A 25,755-nucleotide genomic window follows, 5' to 3' on the forward strand; every position below is an offset into this window, starting at 1 on the left:
CCATCAATTGCGACAATGAATTTCTACTGTCAACTGAGTTTCATTTTTTTCATGATTTATGCTGGTGATGTGCCTCCGGATTTTTTCATCCAAAAAATGTGCCTTGGTTCATAAAAGGTTGAAAAACACCGGGGTATGGTATCGAAACTTTGTAATGCAAATAAATAGTGGAATTATAGCCTGAGCAGCTGGCTCCAGGCCGGTGGGGGCGCTCCCCCGTCTCCCGCTATGCGTCTCGGATTCATAATAAACCCTGAATTCTGTTTAACAGGCATCTCTTACTGACTGTATATGCACATTTTTCCTGCATTGTTACACTTCAAGGGGCTTGAATAAATCAATGTTTTTTTAATCTTTGTTCACAAACACTGTTTCTTCTTCGTAGCCTTGCCTTTTGGATTATATGTATGTTACCTGACAAATACACTTCGGGGATAAAATGCCCACGTCTGAAGCCCATTTCCCCTTTCCCGCGTCGGATCTCAAACTGAAACTGCACGCAACAACATGGCGGATGAAGAAACCGAATCCATCGTTAATCGTTGGATTGTCGATTATTATGTGTCTTTGGCGATAGAGACATTTAGAAGTGACCAATACGAGGACTTTTGTGAAATACGAAATGTTATTGAATGTAAGTGACCTACGAGCTCAATGTCACCGTCAGCCAGGCTGTAACCTCCATTGACATGTTAGCTCGCCTGAGTCCGACTTGTTGGGTGAAATAATGACACATCTAGCCTACTGCTGCTTCTATACTTTGCCTGCTGTCAACTCTTTTAGTTCAAAACAAAACACTTGGTCTAGACGTGCATACATATGCCGAAGGTTCTAGTAGGAGTGGCTCTGCTGCTATTGCCATTTGGTTAGTTTTATTGTGCGAAGATCCATCCATTTTCTACTGCTTATTCCCTTTGGGGTCGTGGGGGGCGCTGGTGCCTATGTCAGCTACAATCGGGCGGAAGGCGACGTACACCCTAGACAAGTCGCCACCCCACCGCGGGGCTAACACAGATAGACAGACAAAATTCACAATCACATTCACACACTAGGGCCAATTTTAGTGTTGCCAATCAACCTATCCCCAGGTGCATGTCTTTGGAAGTGGAAGGAAGCCGGAGTACCTGGAGGGAACCCACGCAGTCACGGGGAGAACATGCAAACTCCACACAGAAAAATCCTGAGCCTGGGATTGAACCCAGGACTACTCAGGACCTTCGAATTGTGAGGCAGACGCACTAACCCCTCTTCCACCGTCAAGCCCCTATTATGCGAAGATGCTCTGCAAAAATATTGGCTTTAATGTCAAGTAAAGTATGTCATTCCTCACTTAGCGTTTTTATACAACCTGTGTCTGTCTGTGTTGGCCCTGCGATGAGGTGGCGACTTGTCCAGGGTGTACACCGCCTACCGCCCAAATGCAGCTGAGATAGGCTTCAGCGTGGAGTGACCCCGAAAAGCGGTAGCGTTTTTATACAACCTGTGTCTGTCTGTGTTGGCCCTGCGATAAGGTGGCGACTTGTCCAGGGTGTACTCTCCTTCCGCCCGAATGCAGCTGAGATAGGCTCCAGCTTGGAGTGACCCCGAAAAGTGGTAGATAATGGATGGATGGCTGTGTGGAGTCATGGATAGAACTACCCTTGTATCAGTGTTGCCAACTCCTAGTTATTAGCTGTCCTTAAAGGCCTACTGAAATGAGATTTTCTTATTCAAACGGGAATAGCAGGTCCATTCTATGTCATACTTGATCATTTCGCGATATTGCCCTATTTTTGCTGAAAGGATTTAATAGAGAACATCAACGATAAAGTTCGCAACTTTTGGTCGCTAAAAGAAAAGCCCTGCCTTTACCGGAAGTATGTGCGCGTGACGTCACGAGTTGCAGGGCTCCACACATATTCACATTGTTTTTAATGGGAGCCACCAGCAGTAAGAGCAATTCGGACCGAGAAAGTGACAATTTTCCCATTAATTTGAGCGAGGATGAAATATTTGTGAATTAGGATATTGAGAGTGAAGGACTAGAAAAGAAAAAAAAGCGGCGGCAGTGTGAGCGTTTCAGATGTAATTAGACACATTTACTAAGATAATTCTGGAAGATACCTTATCTGCTTATTGTTTTAATAGTGATTGATTGATTGATAATAGTGTTTTAGTGAGATTTTAAAGATTTTAAAGACATACCTCAAGGTTGGATGGCTGCGGTGAACACGAAGTGTCTCAGAGAGAAGCCGAGGAGCCAGGCTCACAGCTGCCTTTTAAACAGCTGCTGCAGGACGACAAATAATCCAATGATTTCTCCGGTAAGATATATATCACAATTTCCCCATCCAAAAACATGCTGGTTGACGTAGAGAAAACATGTTCGCCTGACCGCTCTGTAATGCTTCACAACAAACAAAGAAACACCGGCTGTGTCTCGGTGCTAAAGACAGCTGCAATACACCGCTTTCCACCAACAACATTGTTCTTTATAGTCTCCATTATTAAATGAACAAATTGCAAAAGATTCAGTAACACAGATGTCCAAAATACTGTGTAATTATGTGGTTAAAGCAGATGACTTTTAGCTGCGAGTGGTGCAGCTGCTAATATTTCCTGACAGTCAGTGACGTCACGCGTACGCGTCATCATTCCGCGACGTTTTCAACAAGAAACTCGCGGGAAATTTACAATTGCAATTTAGTAAACTAAAAAGGCCGTATTGGCATGTGTTGCAATGTTAATATTTCATCATTGATATATAAACTATCAGACTGCGTGGTCGGTAGTAGTAGGTTTCAGTAGGCCTTTAAATGCGCTATAACAGGGGTGCCCACACTTTTTCTGCAGGCGAGCTACTTTTCAATTGACCAAATCGAGGGAATATACCTCATTCATATATATCATTTATATTTATTTATGAAAGAGACGTTTTTGTTAACAAGTTAAATGTGTTTAATGATAATTCAAGCATGTGTAACACATATAGATGTCTTTCTTTCACGAAGACAAGAATAGAAGTTGGTGTATTACCTGATTCCGATGACTTGCATTGATTGGAATCAGAAAGTATTGATGATAACGCCCACATTTTTGAATGGAGGAGAAAAAAGTCCTCCTTTCTGTACAATTTAAATAGACCCCCTTTTTTAGACCTGTTAATCTGCCGTTTATTTTCTTTTTCTCCTCTGTGCCACACTCCCTTGTGGAGGGGGTCCGGTCCGATGGCCATGAGTCGGGACCCAGGATGGACCGCTCGCCTGTGTATCGGCTGGGACATCTCTGCGCTGCTGATCCGCTTGGGATGGTTTCCTGTTGGCTCCACAGTGGACAGGAGTCTCGCTGCTGCGTTGGATCCGCTTTGGGCTGGACTCTTGCGGCTGTGTTGGATCCACTATGGATTGAACTTTCACAGTATCATGTTAGACCCGCTCTACATCCATTGCTTTCGGTCCCCTAGAGGGGGGGGTTTCCCACATATGCGGTCTTCTCCAAGGTGTCTCATGGTCATCATTGTCACCGACGTCCCACTGGGTGTGAGTTTTCCTTGCCCTTATGTGGGCCTACCGAGGATGTCGTAGTGGTTTGTGTTGTGGTTTGTGCAGCCCTTTGAGACACTAGTGATTTAGGGCTATATAGATAATCATTGATTAATTGAATACCACATGAAAGTGGTTGTTTTTGGCATCTTATTTATCCAGCTTCCATACACTTTACAAGAAAAACATTGGCGGCAAATTCCGTAGCTTGCTTGATTGACATTGACGGCACCCGAAGGGCTTGTGAGAGGACGCTGGCTGCCGCGAGATCATTATTAAGAAGAAATGACTGAGAGGAAGGCAAGAAACACGTTTTATTTCAACAGACTCTGGCGCCGTACCTTCCGTTTAAACTCTAAAGGCCGACTGCACATTTCCTATCTTCACAATAAAAGCCCTGTTTCATGCTGCCTGCGCTAACAAATTAAGGGTCTCGGAAAGCTGCCGTGCACAAGCCCTTGTGCAATGTCAATCAAGTGACGTCTTGGTGAAGATTGATGATCGCTAATTTTTAGGTCTATTTTTTTAAAAGCCTGGCTGGCAATCGACTGACACACCCTCCGCGGTCGACGTAATGGGCACGCCCGCGCTAGAAGATGTCTTCGCCTCATTTGCATAGTCAATTACAAAGAATGGTGTAGGAGAAAGGAATGACATCGTGGATGGTGGAAGATACAAAAAGTCTACAAAAAATAAGGTAAAAACACATTAAAAAAATATATTCAAAACTATATAAAGAGCATGGAGATTATGCAACCAGCTGCCAGTTGGGAAGCACAATTTCTACATGTAGTTGTATATTATTTATTTGTATAAATAATATACAACTACAAAGTCATTAAGACAGCACACACACACACGTGCTACTTGAATCCTGCTCTGAGAGATTAGACTTATAGATCCTAGAAAGGTGAGACATTTTAAAACAAACACAGGTTGGACACACACCGGAGACGGCGACCTCAGTCTTCAGAATTTCCATCCAGGATGCTTACGAAGGTGAATGGGAGGAACTTAAAGCCTTGACCGGAGTAAAACTTGTTCCCGGTAAGGTTTATTCAGGTGTACTGAAGAGGAGGCTACGCTAGATAGTCGAACCTCGGATTCAGGAGGAACAGTGTGGTTTTCGTCCTGGTCGTGGAACTGTGGACCAGCTCTATACTCTCTGCAGGGTCCTTGAGGGTGCTTGGGAGTTTGCCCAACAAATTTACATGGACTCGGAGAAGGCATTCAACCGTGTCCCTCGGGAAGTCCTATGGAGAGTGCTTAAAGGGTATGGAGTATCGTCTGATTGTGGCGGTTCGCTCCCATTGCAATCAGTGTCAGAGCTTGGTCCGCATTGCCGGCAGTAAGCCGGACACGTTTCCAGTGAGGGTTGGACTCTGCCAAGGCTGCCCTTTGTCACCGATTCTGTTAATGACTTTTATGGAAAGAATTTCTAGGCGCAGTCAAGGCGTTGAGGGGATCTGGTTTGGGGGCTGCAGAATTAGGTCTCTGCTTTTTGCAGATGATGTGGTCCTGATGGCTTCATCTGGCCAGTGTCTTCTACTCTCGCTGGATCGGTTCGCAGCTAAATGTGAAGTGACCGGGATGAGAATCAGCACCTCCAAGTCCATGGTTCTCGGGGACACCCTGCCCCAAGTGGAAGAGGTCAAGTACTTTGGAGTCTTGTTCACAAGTGAGGGAAGAGTGGATCGTAAGATTGACGGGCGGATCGGTGCGGCGTCTTCAGTAATGCGGACGCTTTGTGGTGAAGAAGTAGCTGAGCCGGAAGGCAAAGCTCTCAATTTACCGGTTGATCTGCGTTCCCATCCTCACCTATGGTCATGAGCTTTGGGTTATGACTGAAAGGACAAGATCACGGGTACGAGCGGCCGAAATTAGTTTCCTCCGCCAGGTGGTGGGGCTCTCCCTTAGGGTGAGCTCAAAGTAAAGCCACTGCTCCTCCGCATCGAGAGGAGCCAGATGAGGTGGTTGGGGCATCTGCTCTGGATGCCACCCGAACGGTAGGAGGCCACGGGGAAGACCCAGGAAACGTTGGGAAGACTATGTTCCCCGGCTGGCCTGGGAACGTCTCGGGATCCCCCGGGAGGAGCTGGACAGAGTGGCTGGGGAGAGCAATGTTTGGGCTTCCCTGCTTAGGCTGCTGCCCCCGCAACCCGACATCAAATAAGCGGAAGAAGATGGATGGATGGATGGATGGATGGATGGAGCTGTAAAAGTAAAACACCACAAAAAAAACAAAAATGAACTATAAGTCATACATATTGCGCACATTAGATTTCACCATGTATAGACAAATGGCAAAACAAAAACACAAGAGCGACACCAAAAAGTGAAGAATGCTTTTGACATTAAGTTTAATTTGTTGATTTGTGGGGGTTTTTTTATTCAATTTGTTCTGCGTAGTTGGATAAGTTGATTGGAAACACTACATTGGCCATATTGTGTGAATGTTCTGTATCTGTGTTGGTTCTGCAATGAGGTGGCGACTTGTTCAGTGTGTACCCCGTTTTCCGCCCGAATGCAGCTAAGATAGGCTCCAGCACCGCCTTCGACTCCGAAAGGACAATCGGTAGAAAACGGTTGGATGTTAGCTGTTACATCAGTGGCTCTCAAACTTTTTTCACCAAGTACCACTTCAGAAAAACCTATCCCTCCAAGTACCACCATAATGACTAACACTAAAATACAGTAGTGTAGTAGGCCTAAGTGTTCATTACAAACAAAGCAGATGTTTTATTTAACCGGTATATTCAGTATTGTTGTCCACTGTAACATTACACACAATGCACAAACACAATCAACAATGATACTTCATATAAAGTACATATTCACAGGCTTCTTTGGGTTACCACAAGATAGAGCCCGCGTACCACACTGTTTGAGAACCACTGTGTAGAGTATCAAATTTGATCAAAAGACTGGAGGGTTGTGGTATTCACCAACAAACTGATTTAAATGGATTAAATTGGGACATTGCGGCGATTTATTGTTAGTGTGACAGTGAAGAAACTTTTACTATTACGTCTCGCTGTACGAGCCAGTGCGCAAACGACAGCTTTGTGCATCTTATTTGCAGTCTGGACGCGAAGGAATGATGGTCTTCTCTCTGATCCGAGTGCATCTGGTAGTCTGGGGCTGCTGTGTTAGGTTATTCATCAAATTTCCTGTGAAGAAGGACAATAACTGTAGCGTTAAATGTGCTTTTGTCTCTCCAAAACCTCAGAAAAAGTCGCTAGATTTGTTGCTAATTGCCTTTCAGAAAAAAAGTTGCTAAGAGGAGTATGAAAATTGCCATATGTCGCGAGAAAGTCGCCCGTTTGGCAATACTAAGTTTCAGTGTTGTTCACCTACAATCTACTTCCGGTTGATTTTTTTTAATGACATTCTCCAAACATTGTGCAGGTATCTTGCACCGTCCAGTGGCAACCAATACCATCATACCTACAAAGCTTGAGATATTGCAGATACTCTCAAGGATTAATGAGGGTGAAAATATTGGTATGGTTGACATTTCTTCAGTTAAACCTCAGGCACCGCCATGAATCTCTACTTCAATTATTTCTGTCTTTTTCTTTACCAGACCTGTCGTTTGAAACGGACAGCTCAGTAACCCCTCTGGAATCCGCACTGAATCTTCTGGAAAAGATGAGCGAGAAGAGTGATGTTCCACAGAAGGACTTGAAACATCTTTGCACCTCAGTTAGAGAGATGGTATGTTGTTTTTCTATATTATACACGGTTTGGATGCAGGAGATGGAATGGTTCAGACTTGCTAGTGTGACTCCAGCTTCTGCCATCCTAATCACTGCGGTTGTGTCTTTGGGCAAGATACTTCATCCACCTTGCTCCAAATGTAGTCCACACTGGTGCATGAATTGTTTTATCCATGACCAAAGCACAGACTCTGGTTTCGGTACCTTTTTTAATGTACCGACAGTTATTCTTTTCCCCATTGAGACAGAAATGAAACTATAGAAATGAAACTATAGGTGCATGAATTGTTTTATCCATGACCAAAGCACAGACTCTGGTTTCGGTACCTTTTTTAATGTACCGACAGTTATTCTTTTCCCCATTGAGACAGAAATGAAACTATAATAAGTCCATATCAGGGTCAAACTTCTGCAATGTTTTATGTATCATTCTAGTCCTGCAAAAAAGCTAAGTAAATGCAAAGAGGATTATGAAAATGTTTATTGTGTCTTTGTTTGCAGATGATGATGATTTTGATTAAGAACAAGGAGTTTAACAGAGCAAAGGAGCTGCTGGGGAAACATTTTAGACAACCAAAGGTTGCAAAAGTGAGTACTGACTACTGATTTGTTGTATTGAATTCAGTATTTGCCATTCACACACTGCAAGCAATGTGACAACATAGTTTCTTGCATGACTTTGGTCACATTTGATTGAAAAGTCAGTTGAAATTATGTTTTTGCTTTATTATGGCTGTCAAATGATTCTTTTTTACATCAAATTAATCACATTTTGGAATTTGGATTATTCATGATGAATCACAGGTGATAACTTAAAAGAGTCAAACATTTGTACACAAATGCAATTTTTTTTGTCAGAATGTCATCCATTTTAACATTTTACTTAAATGCATGTAATTTATTTGCACAAAACTTGGTAAAAGTTTTAACTAAATTTATTTCAGGCTGTATTCTCCTCACTTGTTTTTGTACTGACGAATGCTTGATTTTGATCACTAATTGTATGGTGGTTAAGTTAAAAGAGCTTGTATGGTCAAAATAAACTGCATGATTAAGTGTGTTCATGATTATTGCGATAATTTTTTGTGATTATTCACATGGGTTAACTTATTGGTTTTGACAGCCCTAGTTTACATACAAGTACATACAGCCGTTCCTTGTTTATTGCTGTTAATTGGTTCCTTGACAGCAATTAATTAATTTCCTCAAATTCTTACTTTTTCATGGCTTTATCATAAAAATCCGATTTATGACCTTCTAAATAGGTTTCTAAATACTTGATGAGACCCCTTTAGACATGAAAGAACACACTTTTGTCACTTTCACACTCTTTTAATCCAATATATTATATCTGGCACAGACTGAGCCATTCAGTGGCCAGACACTGAACAGCTTGCTCTGATTGATTTGGTCACCTCTAGTGGTCAATACTACTAAAGGTGCAAGGAGTCGTCGACATCGACAATAACATTTTTCACTCATGTGTCACTCATGTTTTTTCCGGACGAAGCGCATCAGCACAGCCACTCGCAGCAACATTGCAGGTTAAACACGTAAAGTGTGGGAACAGTTCTCACTAATTATGTTAAAGACATTAATACCGTGCTCATTTTTGCAAAGCAGACCTAGTTTTACCAACTTGGTAAGATAGTTAGCTTGTTACCTTGCTATCTAGCTAACAAGTGTGAGACAAAGTTATTTTGTATCAATTCAAGTAATTTTTTTCCAATTAGTCAGGAACACATATCATAAAATAATGAATATATAATATGTTCAGAAATATTGTGTGTCGGATAGCTAAAAATGCCTGGAGTTATGTATAAAACAAAATATACGTGTGTGCAACCTGTTTTTTTTTTTTTTAGCAAACTAGATAGCTTTGGTGTTTGTTTGTTTTATTGCCGCTATTTTTACTGTCATTTGTTTTCATTAAAGAAATCTTACTTTGTTTTTGTCAGCACTTTGCCTGTCCTTGTTTCTAAATGGAAAAATGTTAGTTATTTTTGTTTCATAACACCCTAATGAGCAGCACAGTTACAGTATAAATAAACATTTCTGGATTAGTTATCTTTGTTTAGCACATGCTTAAGACATCTTAAACTGAATTTAAAAGCACATTTCTAAATTAAAGCCACGGAATTGGTTTAGTTGAATTTGAAAAATCCGATTAGTTGACTATTCGTTAATCTATTACTCGTTGACTATCAAAGTAGTTAGTTGCAACCTTAACTGTAATTTTGATATTTTTAGTTTATCTAGCTATCTGTATGCTAAAAAAAATATTATATTAAGACCCCAAAAATTGTACAATATGCTTTAAAATATATCCCCCAAAAATCTGGGATGTGGTGAAGCGAGAATATTTGAAGTACAATGTGGCGAGGGATGACTGTTTACTAAGGCAGTGGTTCTCAAATGGGGGTACGCGTACCCTGGGGGTACTTGAAGGTATGCCAAGGGGATACATGAGATTTTTCAAAAATATTCTAAAAATACCAACAACTAAAAAATCCTTTATAAATATATGTATTGAATAATACTTCAACAAATTATGAATGAATGTAAGTTCATAAACTGTGAAAAGAAATGCAACAATGCAATATTCAGTTTTGACAGCTAGATTTTTTGTGAACATGTTCCATAAATGTTGATGCTAAAGATTTCTTTTTTTTGAAGAAATGATTGTGTAGAAATCTTTATTTATAATTTAATCACTTATTTTCCTACAAGTTTTTACTTATTTTTATATCTTTTTTTCCAAATAGTTCAAGAAAGACCACTACAAATGAGCAATATTTTGCACTGCTATACAATTTAATAAATCAGAAACTGATGACATAGTGCTGTATTTTACTTCTTTATCTCTTTTTTTCAACCAAAAATGCTTTGCTCTGATTAGCGGGTACTTGAATTAAAAAAAATGTTCACAAGGGGTACATCATTGAAAAAAGGTTGAGAACCACTGTACTAGGGGTGTAACGGTACACAAAAATTTCGGTTCGTTACGTACCTCAGTTTAGAGGTCACGGTTCGGTTCATTTTCGGTACAGTAAGAAAACAACAAAATATAAAAAATGTTTTTGTTATTTATTTACCAAATTTGTAAACAATGGCTTTATCCTTTTAACATTGGGAACACTATAATCATTCTGCCCACATTAAACTGGCTCAAGTTGTTGCTTTGATTAAATAAAATGACAAAACCTTTCTTCTACATATAAAAAGTGCAACATTTAACAGTCTCAAGTCAACTCATCATGCTTAATTTATTACAGCATTTGGGAAGCCTATAGGTGATTTTTGTTATGTAAATGTTATATTTTTATCAACATGTGATAGCAGGGACCCTTCCATTCAAAACTAGGCTGCTACATTACAAATAATGAATGTAAGTATAGCTGAAAAAATAGTACAATAGCAATAGGCGAGACTATGCATCCCTTGACACCATGGAGTTCAATGAAATAACAGACAGACAGGTCTTTGCTGCCCCTAACATACATACATACACGCACGCACACACACACATATGCACACACACGCACACACACAGCAAAATAAACTAACGTTACGCTAAAAGCTATTTAGCCTTCACCTCAAGCTAGAACTGCGAGTTTCTAGAAGGTCAACGGGCTCATAGGGATGTTAGCAGTAGTTGTGACTGGGAAGTGTTATTTTATAATTTGGGGAGAGTACGCTGTCTGCTGCTCCCCTGCTAAAAACCTATCTGCTCGACGCTGAAGCATTGACTACATGCACTCTGAATACGCACTGCCAATTGGCTGTTACATCGCTCTGAATACGCACTGCTGATTGGCTTTGTATGTAACCAATCAGATGGTTGTGTTGGTGGGTCAATGTTGGGCTCTGTGTAGGAGACAGAGGCAAAAAGCACAGCAGCTTGTGAAGACCTTTGCTTACAAACTCATTCGGTACACCCGCGTGCCGAACCGAAACCCCCTTACCGAAACGGTTCAATAGAAATACACATACCGTTACACCCCTACTGTATACCTATATTTAGTCTGCACATGTTACTAAAGAGAGAAGACAAAGCTACTAACTAGCATGTATGTTTCTTCTTACAATTGTAAAGTTCATAAAAAGACTCTTGTTGAACCTTACTTTTTGTTTTGTAGAAAACGTTATTCACAAATCTCATCAGTCTGAGGACCAACAAGCATAAAGTCATTGAAGAAATGGACATGAGGGAGCTAAAGGAAGAGGCGTTGACCTTTCTTCTGAAACTTTGCCCATACACTCTTCCTTTTCTTAGCAAGGTACGGTAGTTACAAGCACAGAACATGCCATCCGTGTTATTTCTGCATAACTCAGTGTCTTTTGAGAGAAGCTTCGGCCTTCAGACAACTTTGTCTTGTATAATACTAGATAAAAAAATACCAGGCGGTAGTTGTCTTAAAAGATTTTTTGCCATTTGTTTGTGTTTTTTCTTACCAAAAAGCAGGCTGCAAAACAGCTTCTCAAAGAACGGGATAAGCGAGGCTATAACAGTACGACGGCTGAAGGACCAGATAACGACGTTGAGCTCAATCCAGCCAGTCCGAATAAAAACGTCACCGAGTTTACCCAGTTGCTCATGAGGTAATCTCATAGGTCACTTGTTTTAAAATAATCCCTTCACATTTGAATGTCCACCGTATTTAATTGCTTCTACTGTTCCATGTAGTGATTACTCATTTATTGAAAAGAGCAGACTGATGTCGGCCTACCAGGCTTTGGCTACAGGTGGACTTCTACTTTCCTTTTCACAACTGGAGGATATATTGGGAAATGAGAAGCTGGAAACAAGGTTTCTGGTTTCTGCCAGGGACGACACAAGTAAAGACCCAGAGCTTGACGAGCGGTTTCAGAGAGACTCTGGCAGCCCCGTGGAGGCTGCCCCGGCGGGACCACATGCTCAAAACGATGTCCCTTCTCAGTCGAAAACCGGTTCACCACAAACCACCCACACAAGGAGGAAACGACAGCTTTACACCGTGTCAAAGTTTGTTATGGAGCCGGACAGTCAGGAGAGCTCAGCTTCTCAGGCGCGGGAGGCTGCAGTCAGAGGTGAAGAGCAAGGACAGTCACAAATTGTACCCAATGCAGATGAAGCAGTTGTCTGTACAAAGCGACCAAGACGAGTCACAAAGAGGTAAGTGCACCCACCATCTTTGTCTTATCTTTACAGCAAGTTCAGAGATTTTGGTCGAGTTTGTAGATTTGGATGATTGACGTTTGTTTCAAAGATCTATGCAGCAATTTTACATCACATATATTACATATTCTCAATTTTTTTTTTTTACATGTCCGTAATGAAGTAGGAAGAAGCAAATCTTACTTAATTATACCCCTTCGCTACTTCCTAGAAATTACTAACACATACAGTATGTTCGCTTCCTGTTCTCAGTTCGTACACAGTTGACATCAACTCATTTGAACTACAATTTTAACGGGAATAATATCTTATTTTCAAGAGTAGTCGTTTATCATAATTCTTCCTTGTACTTTGTAATCACTTTTAGTATTTCATATTAGTGCATTTTTTGAGGTCTTTGCTTAATCCATTCCCAGAATTTAATTCCACATACAGTTATGCTCAAAGTTTTAAATGGTATCTGTGCATACAAATGTTTGAAGTTACAAACCCCGTTTCCATATGAGCATCACGTGACAAATTAGTTGGGAAAGGGCATGTTCACCACTGTGTTACATCACCTTTTCTATTAACAACACTCAAACATTTGGGAACTGAGGTGTCCAGGGTGTACCCCGCCTTCCGCCCGATTGTAGCTGAGATAGGCGCCAGCGGCCCCAAAAAAGGGAATAAGCTGTAGAAAATGGATGGATGGAAACTAGTTGTTGAAGCTTTGAAAATTGAATTCTTTCCCTTTTTACTATTTTACGCTTCATAATGCGCCACACATTTGCGATGCCACGCTTTTGTAACACGTGCTGAATGTGGCTTGGCATTGTCTTGCTGAAATAAGCAGGGGCGTCCATGAAAAAGACTGCGCTTAGATGGAAGCATATGTTGTTCCAAAACCTCTATGTACCTTTCATCATTAAGGGTGCCTTCACAGATGTGTAAGTTACCTATACCTTGGGCACTAATGCGCCCCCATACCATCACAGATGCCTGCTTTTGAACTTTGCGTCGATAACAGTCTGGATTGGACGCTTCCCCTTTGGTCCAGATGACACGATGTCAAATATTTCCAAAAACAATTTGAAATGTGGACTCGTCAGACCACAGAACACTTTTCCGCTTTGCATCCGTCCATCTTAGATGATCTCGGGCCTAGAGAAGCCGGCGGCGTGTCTGGATGTTGTTGATAAATGGCTTTGGCTTTGCATAGTAGAGCTTTACCTTGCACTTACAGATGTAGCGACAAACTGTGCTTAGTGACAGTGGTTTTCTGAAGTGTTCCTGAGCCCATATGGTGATATTTTTAGAGATTGATGTCAGTTTTTGATACAGTGGCGTCTGAGGGATCGAAGGTCATGGTCATTCAATGTTGGTTTCCGGCCATCCCGCTTACGTGTAGTGATTTCTCCAGATTCTCTGAACCTTTTGATGATATTATGGACCGTAGATATTGAAATCCCTAAATTTCTTGCGATTTCACTTTGAGAAACGTTGTTCTTAAACTGTTTGACTATATGCTCACGCAGTTGTGGACAAAGGGATGTACCTCGCCCTATCCTTTCTTGTGAAAGACTGAACATTTTTTGGGAAGCTGTTTTTATACCCATTCATGGCACCCACCTGTTCCCATTTAGCCTGCATACCTGTGGGATGTTCCAAATAAGTGTTAGATGAGCATTCCTCAACTTTATCAGTATTTATTGCCACCTTTCCCAACTTCTTTGTCCATGTTGCTGGCATCAAATTCTAAAGTTAATGATTATTTGCAACAACAAAAAAAAGTTTACCAGTGTGAACATCAAATAATAATAATAACTTAGATTTATGTCGCGCTTTTCTAAACACTCAAAGAGAAGTGGGACTCAACATTCATTCACACCAGGTGGTGGTAAGCTACATCAGTAGCCACAGCTGCCCTGGGGTAGACTGACGGAAGCGTGGCTCCCAGTTTACGCCAACGGCCCCTCCGACCACATTCATTCACCAGTGTGAGCGGCACCGGGGGCAAAGGGTGAAGTGTCCTGCCCAAGGACACAACGGCAGCGATTTTTTGGATGTCAATAGGTGTTAAGCGAACCTGTAACCCTCAGGTTTCTGGCCGGCCGCTCTACCCACTACACCATGCCGCCCCAAAATATGTTGTCTTTTTAGCATATTCAACTGAATATGGGTTGAAAATGATTAGGAAATCATTGTATTCCGTTTATATTTACATCTAACACAATTTCCCAATTTATATGGAAATGGGGTTTGTAGATGTTTCTCTAAAATATTTCTCTTTTGTTGAGAATAATGGTTGTACATTATTTGGTACCAGGTTATAGTTTGCTTTGTGCATAATTTTAGCTGTTTGCAAATGCACTAAATCATTGATTTTTAAAAGATATAAGTTAAAACAACATGCTACTTTTTATTAAAAAATGGCAACAGCAGAGGATTTTAGCTTGCGTGTGCATGTATGAGACAGTCTGCCCCACAACAACAGGATAGAGATTAAAAAAGAGACTTATTGACTACAAATTGGACTACTACTGTATATAAAACTAGTGCACTCGTGTAAAGCACTTTGGGTAAACCTCTACCAAATATGGATATATTCGCTCATGAATCTCAAGTAAAATATGTCACTTAAGTCTCAAATTCCATGCGGTTCGTTTGAAGTAAGTTTAGAAGAAGACAAGATAGTTGTATAAATATTGCCGACATGCTTCCATAGTTTGATTTCAAATTTTTGCGACTTATTTGTTTGTCATTCGTTTACTTTATTGGTCTCTTTGGGGAAATTCTGATTTTCAGCACAATTTCATTCAAGAGCAGACATATATTACAGGTAGACAAAACAGGAACGCTGACAGGTCAGCCAACTTCCGGATCTCCCTTAGATAAGTGGGGAAAAAGGTTAACGCTGTGGGGCGTAGGGGGGTTTAGATTTAGGAGGACAGCGCAGAGAAAGAGGCTCTTAAAAAGTATAGACAAGACATAGAGAGACAGAGAGGGAAGAAAATGCGACTACCTCCAAGTGCCAAGCCAGAAATGGGGATCCTAAATACACAAAAATGGGTACCAGCAGGAAAAAGTAGTTAGTTTTGCATAATATGAGCCTTTAATAGCCCTTATTAGCCCCTAATAAAAAGGCAATATTAGCCTGTACTGTACAACAATTATTTTGGGCTTAACTGTTCAAAACTACTTCAATGACAAATAACTTCATGTAAAGAGCTGTATTAAATATTTGTCAAATATCACAGGGTTGATCCTTCTATCCCACTTTGAAGCATCTTGCATAGTGCCTAAATTCAATGAAAAGTTCTCAAAGATTGGAGGTATTACACAGATTTCGATGTAAATATTATCTCATAGATTGTCATCATTGTATGACTCAACAATAACATTTTACATTGTAGATTTCCTGCCAATGAAGCTGAAGAGTCTGCACAAAGTGAGGAGCAATCGCCATCAGCAGCTAGTAAGCAAGCACCTCAAACACAGCATCATAATCGAAGTTCACCCAACAGGTAAGTGCAAAATCTCTTCGAACTAACTTATTTTATTCCCTCAATTATCCATGTTTCATTTGATCTCTTCTTGGTCACCGTGCCTTAAACGCAGAACATGCGCCATGCGTATAGGGGCCAGGTGAACCGTCAAATGTCAGTAAATGAATGACAGGTTTCCGACATGAAGATTTTTGTTTCAAACATATTTTCATCTGCCTCCTGTTGGTAGTAATATAGTTACAATGTACCCAGTTGGTCCCAGTGGCTCTCTTGGTGCACAGCAATACTGGCTGTCTTGAGAGGCAGTAGGTCGTGTGTTTAAATCCTGGTCAGAGTTGAAATATTGAAGTTTATAAATTTGTGTTATTTTGCGCTATAGAAAATTATTGAACAATTTATTTCTCATGAATTAGTTTTACTTCAATATAGAGCTGCACCTAGGGTTGCAAAGGGGTGTAAAGTTTACGGAAATTTAACACGGGAAGTAGGGCTGGGCGATATATCGATACACGATATATATCGCGGGTTTTTCTCTGTGCAATATAGAAAATGACTATATCGTAATATTCGAGTAGACGTTCTCACGCAGCTGCGGGCATTACACTCTCCTCGCTCTTTCCTGTGTCTCCTCACAGAGAAGCAGGCGAAACATTCTTACATACGTCACATAGTGTCACGTCATACGTATACGCCCTCGCCCAGCGGAGAGGTAGCGGCGTGGCTAATGTTAGCTGTGATGCTAGCGGGTTGTTGCGAGAGAAAGAAGCTGCAAATCTCGTAACAAATGAAGGAAGAATGAATTCCCAAGAAAAACAGCACAGGGCCCATTGTATGGCGGTGGTTCGGCTTCAAGCGGGAATATGTCGAATAGACAACTTTAATTTGTCATGTTTGGGGCACAAGCGTTGCTACCAAGAGTAGCATTACTGCTAATATGTAGCATCATTTGAAAAGTCATCTGCTAATAACTTTAATTAATACAGTTTTGGTAAATTGACTTAGTTCCTATTTCCTTCTCTGCATGAAAGTTAAAAACTAGCATATATTAGTGCAGTATGAAAAAGAATGTTTTAATGTAGACACATAGACTTACCATACTGCTGTGATTACATGTATCCAGTATTCATTCAAGGCTAAGGCAAAATACAGAGAAATATATCGTATATCGCGATGTAGCCTAAAAATATCACGGTATTAAAAAAAAAATGCAATATCGCCCAGCTCTTACGGGAAGTTAACCTCGGGAAGTTTGGAAATATTAACCATTTTTTGATTATTCAAAGTTAGACACTGTCAATGGGAATAATTGGGAATATATGGGAATTCATCTGGAATTACAATAATTATATATTATTGGGCATTTGTCTATGTTCTGCTGCATCTCTGTGACATTTTTGACATAGCTCTTTGCGCAGTATTTGAACATGCACACAGCATTTCAGCCTACATTGGTTGGGCTCAAATGTCTCCACAAATCAGATGGTGTACGTGGCATTATTCTGTTTGTATTTATTTATTTTTGTTAAACACTAATGCAATGCCTCACATAGATATAAATAGTCAGCAATACAATTGGAGTAGTCTTTAAAAATATTTTACTGATGGACAAATTAATAGAAATAGTCTAGATGAATAAATGAACACTCAATCCGCATGCTAAATCAAACTATAACCTACATTCTTGTATGACAACAGAATGGCTAGTAGAATAGAAGGCAGAGGAAACTACACGTTTTGATTTAGTATTTGCTAGTTCAACTTTGCAGATCACAAAAAGGTAAATTTAGATCACTCATGTTATCAGCATAAATGAATGGGATTTAACATAGAGAAAATTAGCATCATGGCTAACGGATAAATATTTTCGGTTCATTATGAGACTGTGGCGGTACATAAACATAGCTAGCTAGAGATATTGGCCCCAAAATCATTTAGCAAGTACAGGAACCGCTAGCTAGCTTGAGTGGAAGTTTGATGAAGCAATCGCACGTCTATTCAATTTAAATACCATAGATTCCAGTGGTTCTCAAATGGGGGTACGCGTACCCCTGGGGGTACGTGAAGGTATGCCAAGGGGTACATGAGATTTTTTCAAAATAATCTAAAAATAGCAACAGTTCAAAAATTCTTTATAAATATATTTATTGAATAATACTTAAACAAAATATGAATGTAAGTTCATAAACTGTGGAAAAAAATACAGCTAGATTTTTTTGTGGACATGTTCCATAAATATTGATGTTGAAGATTTTTTTTTTTTGTGAAGAAATGTTTAGAATTATGTTCATGAATCCAGACTGATCTCTATTACAATCCCCAAAGAAGGCACTTTAAGTTGATGATTACTTCTATGTGTAGAAATCTTTACTTATAATTAAATCACTTGTTTATTTTTCAACAAATTTTTTGTTATTTTTATATCTTTTTTTACAAATACCGTATTTCCTTGAATTGCCGCCGGGGCGCTAATTAATTTAAAACCTCTTCTCACTGCTGCGCTTACTAAAGGCATGCGGTAAAAGTAAGCACGCGCTTAATTATTTTAAAACCTCTTCTCACTCCGGCACTTACCAAAGGCATGCAGTAAAAAATTTGAGTGTGATGTAAGCTCGGACCTTAATTCCTACTGAATAGCTCTTAATCTTCTTCCCTTTTGTGCGATTTCACATTACCGGTATTGAAATCAGCCTCCTCCATTTTGAAAATGATGACAGGGGAAGTGTTACTCGTGACGTCACGAGTTTGACCAGGCGGTAATACTAAGCATGCGCTAATTATTTTGGGAAGCGAGTTTGACCCGGCAGTAATTCAAGGCAGGCGCACACTATATGCCCTGCGGCAATTCAAGGAAATACGGTAGTTCAAGAAAGACCACTACAAATGAGCAATATTTTGCATTGTTATACAATTTAATCAATCAGAAACTGATGACTTAGAGCTGTATTTTACTTCTTTGTATCTTTTTTTCAAACAAAAATGCTTTGCTCTGAATAGGGGACACTTGAATAAAAAAAAAATGTTCAAAGGGGGTACATCACTGACAAAAGGTTGAGAACCACTGCCATAGATCAAATATATTTACCCCAGTAATATCATCAAAACTTAGCTGACTGGATTAAGTTCTTGGGCTCAAATATTAGTGTGGCCTCAAATAACCCTGCTGTAGTGTGTATCATGTTGGAAATGATCTGTGCATGTGATAGAAGAATGCACTGCTCATGTGATGGAGGAATGCACATACAAGGGTTGACATTCTACTGAATTTGCATTAAATCAGGTTGTTTTAGCTAATAATCATGCTGCAAGATCTAGCATGTTGCATTCTATGTTAATTCCCATGGAAAGTTTCCAACTTTGAATATTCCCTGAATTTTGCAACCCCGAGCTGCAGCTATCGATTTTAGTGATTGAGTACCGTAATTGGCCTTGCGATGAGGTGGCGACTTGTCCAGGGTGTAACCCGCTTACGGCCCGTATGCAGCTGAGAGAGGCTGCAGCACCCCCTGATACCCCGAAAGGGACAAGCGGTAGAAAATGGATGGATGGAGTGAGTACCATAATTAAGCCGCTAATTTTTTCCAATGCTTTGAGCCATATACAGCATATACAATGCTGCGGCTAATTGATGGAGTTGTCCCGTGTGCCGGAGTACATCAGGACCTTTTAGAGCGGTAGCACATTCATACACACACACTTGATTTTTTTTTCCTCGCACATCTTCCCTGCCATCAAAGTCTTTATATTAGGAACACCAATAATGTCTTTTCTCTTCTTTTCCCAATGGTTAATACAACTTAAATGTGGACACAACTTACACCGCTGCCGGTGAAAACTCGTCAACATTTGGTTAAATAATTTTTTTGCCCGCAAATTGTCAAAATTGCACATGAGAGACACCAAAGCTGTAGAAAATCGACCTGGCCATCGAAAAAGGAGAAACCTGCCGCATGGAATGGAAATCCATCAAAAGGGCAGACCACCACAAACCAAAGTAGACTACTTCTGCAGTTTCGGCACAGGAGGAGGATGAAGTCAGGGCTCTCTGGTAGGCTGTACTTGTGTTACAAGCACTGTCTTTTGTTGAATATATACCACAATAACATCGTACCTTAGCCTTTTTACCGTAATAATATCATATTGTGAGATTAGCAAAAAAATATAAAGATCCTTGCCAACTACTTCATTCTTTTTATAAATAAATGTACATCATAAAAATTTAAATAGCACTTTTAACAGGTGTGCATAAATTGAATAGTACAAATACAAACCCACACACCACCACTTTCATGTGTGCTTATTGCAGGGGCCGTGCAGAAACTATGTCTGTGTATTTAAAGTTCCGGGTCCTCCATGCGATCCGGATTTTATGAATTTTTATCTGTTACTCATAAACGATTAATCAGAGCAACAGAATAAAAATTAAAGCTTTTTTCTAATTGTTGTAATAACACACATCAAAAATTTGCATTAAATTAAATTCAAGTTTGATTAAAAATTTATAAAAATAACTTAACTTTGATGAAAAATTGTAATAGGAAGTGGAGCTGAGTTGAATTCTGCCCAATTGGAAGTAATTCTGCCCCAGTTTAGCCTTGGGTGGCCCTGGATCTCTCTTTTTTCACAAGTGTGTTTGTTTGTGCAGTGTTTCTTTTTACAGGACAAAACACTCCTCCTTGAAATGTTAACCTCAGGCTGCCCCTTATATTCTTGCCCTTAATATGCCCACTTTGCCCATAAATCATCCATGCAAAATACTTGAAGAATATAAAAAAAACTATTACCAATGGGCATGTTGACCAATGCCACCTGACTATGTATTGCAGCTGCAAAGAAGGGGGAAAAAACATGAAATGTGTAAAAAAATACATAAAAATAATTGATTTTGTGTTAAGTACATTTTTTACTTGGCTCATTTCTATTTGTGTAGAAAGTACACCGAACCAGAAGAACTGGCACTGAACAGTGAAGATGAGGTGCAGGACTCCACATTTAATTACAACAAAACTCCTGTGCATAGAAATGCGGGAGCAGCAAACAAGGATGAAGTGGTGATCATAGACTCACTGGATAGGTCCCCCTCTTCGGATGATCATCAAAGCACCCCTCAGAAAAGTTCCACTCCTACCAAGCAGGCACGGGACTCCAGGCCCGCCCACTCAAAATGGTTGGTAGTGATGACAAATATTATTGTATGCATGATTGTGCTGCTTCCCACCACACTGAATGTTTTATGACAGCAAAACATTGTGATATTATCTAAGCCAGGGATCAGCAACCCGTAATGTTCAAAGTCATATTGGACCTAAAATAAAAAATTTAAATCTGTTTGGATTTGATGCAAATCTTTGACAGTGATATTGACATTTAATTTTTTATCTACACATTTTTACAACATTGGAAAGCATTAGTTTAGAGGTTTCTCAGAGGGTGAGATAACTCCTGGAAGTTACTAGCTTAGACTGGCCAAAGGTATATATGTGTCTTCCATTGGGCTCACCACCCATAGCAGGGGCCATAGAGGTCGGGACAAATGTGAGCTGGGCGGCAGCCGAAGGCAGGGCACTTGGCGATCCGATCCTCGGCTACATAAGCTAGCTCTTGGGACGTGGAACGTCACCTCACTGGGGGGAAAGGAGCCTGAGCTAGTGCGCGAGGTGGAGAAGTTCTGGCTGGATATATTAGGACTCACTTCGACGCACAGCAAAGGCTCTTGAACCAGTTCTCTCGAGAGGGGCTGGACTCTCTTCCACTCTGGTATTGCCGGCAGTGAGAGGTGACGGGCTGGGGTAACAATTCTTGTTGCCCCCCGGCTCAAAGCCTGCACGTTGGAGTTCAGCCCAGTGGACGAGAGGGTAGCCTCCCTCTGCCTTCGGGTGGGGGGACGGGTCTTGACAGTTTTGTGCTTACGCACCAAATAGCAGTTCAGAGTACCCACCCTTTTTGGATACACTTGAGGGAGTACTGGAAAGTGCTCCCCCGGGTGATTCCCTTGTCCTACTGGGGGACTTCAACGCTCATGATGGCAACGACAGTGAAACCTGGAGAGGCGTGATTGGGAAGAATGGCTGCTCGGATCTGAACCCAAGTGGTGTTTTGTTATTGGATTTTTGTGCTCGTCAGTTCATGTTCAAACATAAGGGTGTCCATATGTGCACTTGGCACCAGGACACCCTAGGTTGCAGTTCCATGATCGACTTTGTAGTTGTGTCATCGGATTTGCATCCTCATGTTTTGGACATTTTCAGGTGAAGAGAGGGGAGGAGCTTTCTACCGATCACCACTTGGTGGTGAGTTGGCTGCGATTGTGGGGGAGGATGCCGGACAGACCTGGCAGGCCCAAACGCATTGTGAGGGTCTGCTGGTAACGCCTGTCAGAGAGAGTTTCAATTCCCACCTCCGGAAGAAGTTTGAACATGTCATGAGGCAGATGCTGGACATTGAGTCCGAGTGGACCATGTTCTGCACCTCTATTGTCGAGGCAGCTGATTGGAGCTGTGGCCGCAAGGTAGTTGGTGCCTGTCGGGGCGGCAATCCCAGAACCCGTTGGTGGACACCAGCGGTGAAGGATGCCGTCAAGCTGAAGGAGTCCTATCGGGTTCTTTTGGCTCATAGGACTCCGGAGGCAGCGGACAGGTACCGACAGGCCAAGCGGTATGGGGCTTCAGCGGTCGCAGAGGCAAAAACTCGGGCATGGGAGAAGTTCGGGGAAGCCATGGAAAACGATTTCCGGACGGCTTCGAAGCGATTCTGAACCACCATCCGTCGCCTCAGGAATGGTAAGCAGTGCACTGTCAACACCGTGTATGGTGCGGATGGTGTTCTGCTGGCCTCGACTGCAGATGTTGTGGATCAGTGGAGGGAATACTTGCTCAATCCTACCAACACACCTTTCTATGAGGAAGCAGTGCCTGGGGAATCTGTGGTGGGCTCTCTAATTTTATGGGGCTGAGGTAGTTAAAAAGCTCCTCTGTGGCAAGGCCCCGGGGGTGGATGAGATTCGCCCGGAGTTCCTTAAGGCTCTGGATGCTGTGGGGTTGTCTTGGTAGACAAGACTCCGCAGCATCGCGTTGACATCGGATTGGCAGACCAAGGTGGTGGTTCCTCTCTTTAAGAAGGGGAACCGGAGGGTGTTTTCTAACTATTGTGGGATCACACTCCTCAGCCTTCCCGGTAAGGTTTATTCAGGTGTACTGGAGAGGAGGCTACGCCGGATAGTCGAACTTCGGATTCAGGAGGAACAGTGTGGTTTTCATCCTGGTCGTGGAACTGTGGAACAGCTTTATACTCTTGGCAGGGTCCTTGAGGGTGCATTGGAGTTTGCCCAACCAGTCTACATGTGCTTTGTGGACTATGAGAAGGCATTTGACCGTGTCCCTCATGAAGTCTTGTGGAAAGTCCTCAGAGAGTATGGGGTATCGGACTGTCTGATTGTGGCTGTCCGCTCCCTGTACGATCAGTGTCAGAGCTTGGTCCGCAATGCCGGCTGTAAGTCAGACACGTTTCCAGTGAGGGTTGGACTGCGACAAGTCTGCCCTTTGTCATCGACTCTGTTCATAACTTTTATGGACAGAAGTTCTAGGCGCAGTCAAGGCGTTGAGGGGATCCGGTTTGGTGGCTGCAGGATTAGGTCTCTGCTTTTAACAGATGATGTGGTCCTGATGGCTTCATCTGGCCATGATCTTCAGCTCTCACTGGATCGGTTCACAGCCGAGTGTGAAGCGACTGCGATGAGAATCAGCACCTCCAAGTCAGAGTCCATGGTTCTCGCCCGGAAAAGGGTGGAGTGCCATCTCCGGGTTGGGGAGGAGACCCTGCCCCAAGTGGAGGAGTTCAATTACCTAGGAGTCTTGTTCACGAGTGAGGGAAGAGTGGATCGTGAGATCAACAGGCGGATCGGTGCGGCGTCTTCAGTAATGCGGACGTTGTACCGATCCGTTGTGGTGAAGGAGCTGAGTCCGAAGGCAAAGCTCTCAATTTACCGGTCGATCTACGTTCCCATCCTCACCTATGGTCATGAGCTCTGGGTTATGACCGAAAGGACAAGATCATAAGTGCAAGCAGCCGAAATGAGTTTCCTCCGCCGGGTGGCGGAGGAAACTCCTATCTCCTTTAGAGATAGGATGAAGAGCTCTGTCATCCGGGGGGAGCTCAATCTAAAGCCGCTGCTCCTTCACATCGAGAGGAGCCAGATGAGGTGGTTCGGGCATCTGGTCAGGATGCCACCCGAACGCCTCCCTAGGGAGGTGTTCAGGGCACGTCCAACCGGTAGGAGGCCACAGGGAAGACCCAGGACACGTTGGGAAGACTTTGTCTCCCGGCTGGCCTGGGAACGCCTCGGGATCCCCCGGGAAGAGCTGGACGAAGTGGCTGGAGAGAAGAAAGTTTGGGCTTCCCTGCTTTGGCTGCTTCCCCCGCGACCCGACCTCAGATAAGCGGAAGAAGATGGATGGATGGATATGTTCCAGTTAAAGGAAACTGCAGGCTGTCTTCTTCTAATGGATTTATTACAATCTTTGCAAGCTGGGTAACATTTGCAACGGTCTATAAGTGGACCTCTTTCATCTGCAGGAAGGACTTGTGTAGCAAGGCCAAGGAGACTAAGGTCGTTTGGAGTGATGATGACATACATTGTGATGGTATTATTAAATCTCTTCTTGGTATATTTGTAAAAAAGTTTTTTTTGTGATAATTTTTTATTTTTCTTCCTCAAAGAATCGTCTTGCAGGAGTTCATTTTCAGGACAAAAGAGGAGGGTAAGTGTTTGTTTTTGACTCATCTTTTCTGTCTTTAAGCCATCGCCACTTTAAAAATCTAAAATATTTTGCTATACCTCAATTCCAAACCAAAACTTTCAGGGAGTATTTTTATTTACTGTATTGTTTATATAGCGGCCAGGAATCATATTTACTCACCTGCAGAGAGTATAAGGGCTTTATTGAAGTTACATGATTATTGTTGGTGGACACCATTATTTATATAAATGCATTTGATGAAATATATTTATTTTCAAAGTGTGGCAGAGTAAGCCTTCCTCAAGAGAACATAACACATTTGGAGTCACCCTTGCTCCTTTAGAAACTTGATTTTCTAGAGCATAGTTTGGGGTTTTCCACCCACATGTTTACTTTCTGAACATACAAAATGTACACATTATTCTTTTTCCTTAACTAAAGCTAAGCTAACCCTCACTAAATCCAATTCAAAACAATGTAGCTTATTTTTAAATATCACATTTAATGTACAATGAGCCCATAAGGCACTGACTGTGTTGTTCAAGTAAAAATGGACAGCAAATGTTTGCTTAGGTTTGCTTGGAAAAAAAAAAATTTAAGCTGCTGCATCGTCCCTAAAAAAGTGTTTTTATATATTTTGCTTAAATCTTTTCACATCAGTTAATATTTGTAGTAATGCTGTCCTGTTGTTGCAGATGTGGACTGAAGAGGAAACAGAGAAGCTGAAGAGTGCAGTGAAAAGATTTGGAGAGGGCAACTGGAGAAAGATCAAGTCCTATTATGTATTCAGTGATAGGACAAATGTCCAGCTAAAGGACCGGTGGAGAACAATGAAGAAGTTAAACTTGGTGTGAGTGCTTCTTAAAAGGTGAATATTATACAATGTGCAGCGCCTTAAAACAAGATCAACTTAATTGTAAATGTAAGTTTCACATTTATTTTGTTCATTTTATTTTGAACACTTTTAGAATTTGTTTACAAAGAATATGATGCTAAGGAGCCACCTGTATTTGTCACACACATGACCCCATTGTTTGAAACATCTACCCATTTGTTTTTAACTGAATCCTTTGTAGAAAATAGACATTCTAGACAAATAAATATTCAGGGTTCAATCAAGTTGTTCCTATTCCTTTT

The 25,755-nt window shown here is 41.4% G+C and overlaps 1 protein-coding gene across 5 annotated transcripts; it reads left to right on the plus strand.

Annotated features, from left to right (window-relative positions):
• Window positions 1-459: 459 nt before the first annotated feature.
• terfa (telomeric repeat binding factor a) lies at window positions 460-25,737 on the plus strand. Of its 5 annotated transcripts, none has more exons than XM_061878829.1 (12): window positions 460-634; window positions 6,930-7,025; window positions 7,108-7,238; window positions 7,742-7,828; window positions 11,380-11,520; window positions 11,703-11,842; window positions 11,928-12,395; window positions 15,794-15,904; window positions 20,814-21,050; window positions 24,455-24,522; window positions 24,599-24,639; window positions 25,314-25,737. In XM_061878829.1, exons 1-12 carry the CDS (start codon window positions 508-510, stop codon window positions 25,470-25,472), a joined length of 1,806 nt encoding a protein of 601 aa, XP_061734813.1. In that variant the 5' UTR covers window positions 460-507; the 3' UTR covers window positions 25,473-25,737. The 5 variants fall into 5 exon arrangements, with proteins under 5 accessions (XP_061734813.1, XP_061734824.1, XP_061734819.1 ...); XM_061878840.1 differs by having other exon boundaries at window positions 20,904-21,050; XM_061878835.1 differs by having other exon boundaries at window positions 11,706-11,842.
• Window positions 25,738-25,755: the final 18 nt, after the last annotated feature.

This window comes from Nerophis ophidion, linkage group LG02, assembly GCF_033978795.1.
Source record: "Nerophis ophidion isolate RoL-2023_Sa linkage group LG02, RoL_Noph_v1.0, whole genome shotgun sequence".
Lineage (NCBI taxonomy): Eukaryota > Metazoa > Chordata > Actinopteri > Syngnathiformes > Syngnathidae > Nerophis > Nerophis ophidion.

Bases quoted from the DNA above. Each gene is read 5' to 3' on its own strand.
- terfa (XM_061878829.1), top strand. From the start codon at position 508: ATGGCGGATGAAGAAACCGAATCCATCGTTAATCGTTGGATTGTCGAT. The intron at 11,521-11,702 runs GTACGGTAGTTA...CTTACCAAAAAG, and splicing joins CTCTTCCTTTTCTTAGCAAG to CAGGCTGCAAAACAGCTTCT. The intron at 12,396-15,793 runs GTAAGTGCACCC...TTTACATTGTAG, and splicing joins CCAAGACGAGTCACAAAGAG to ATTTCCTGCCAATGAAGCTG.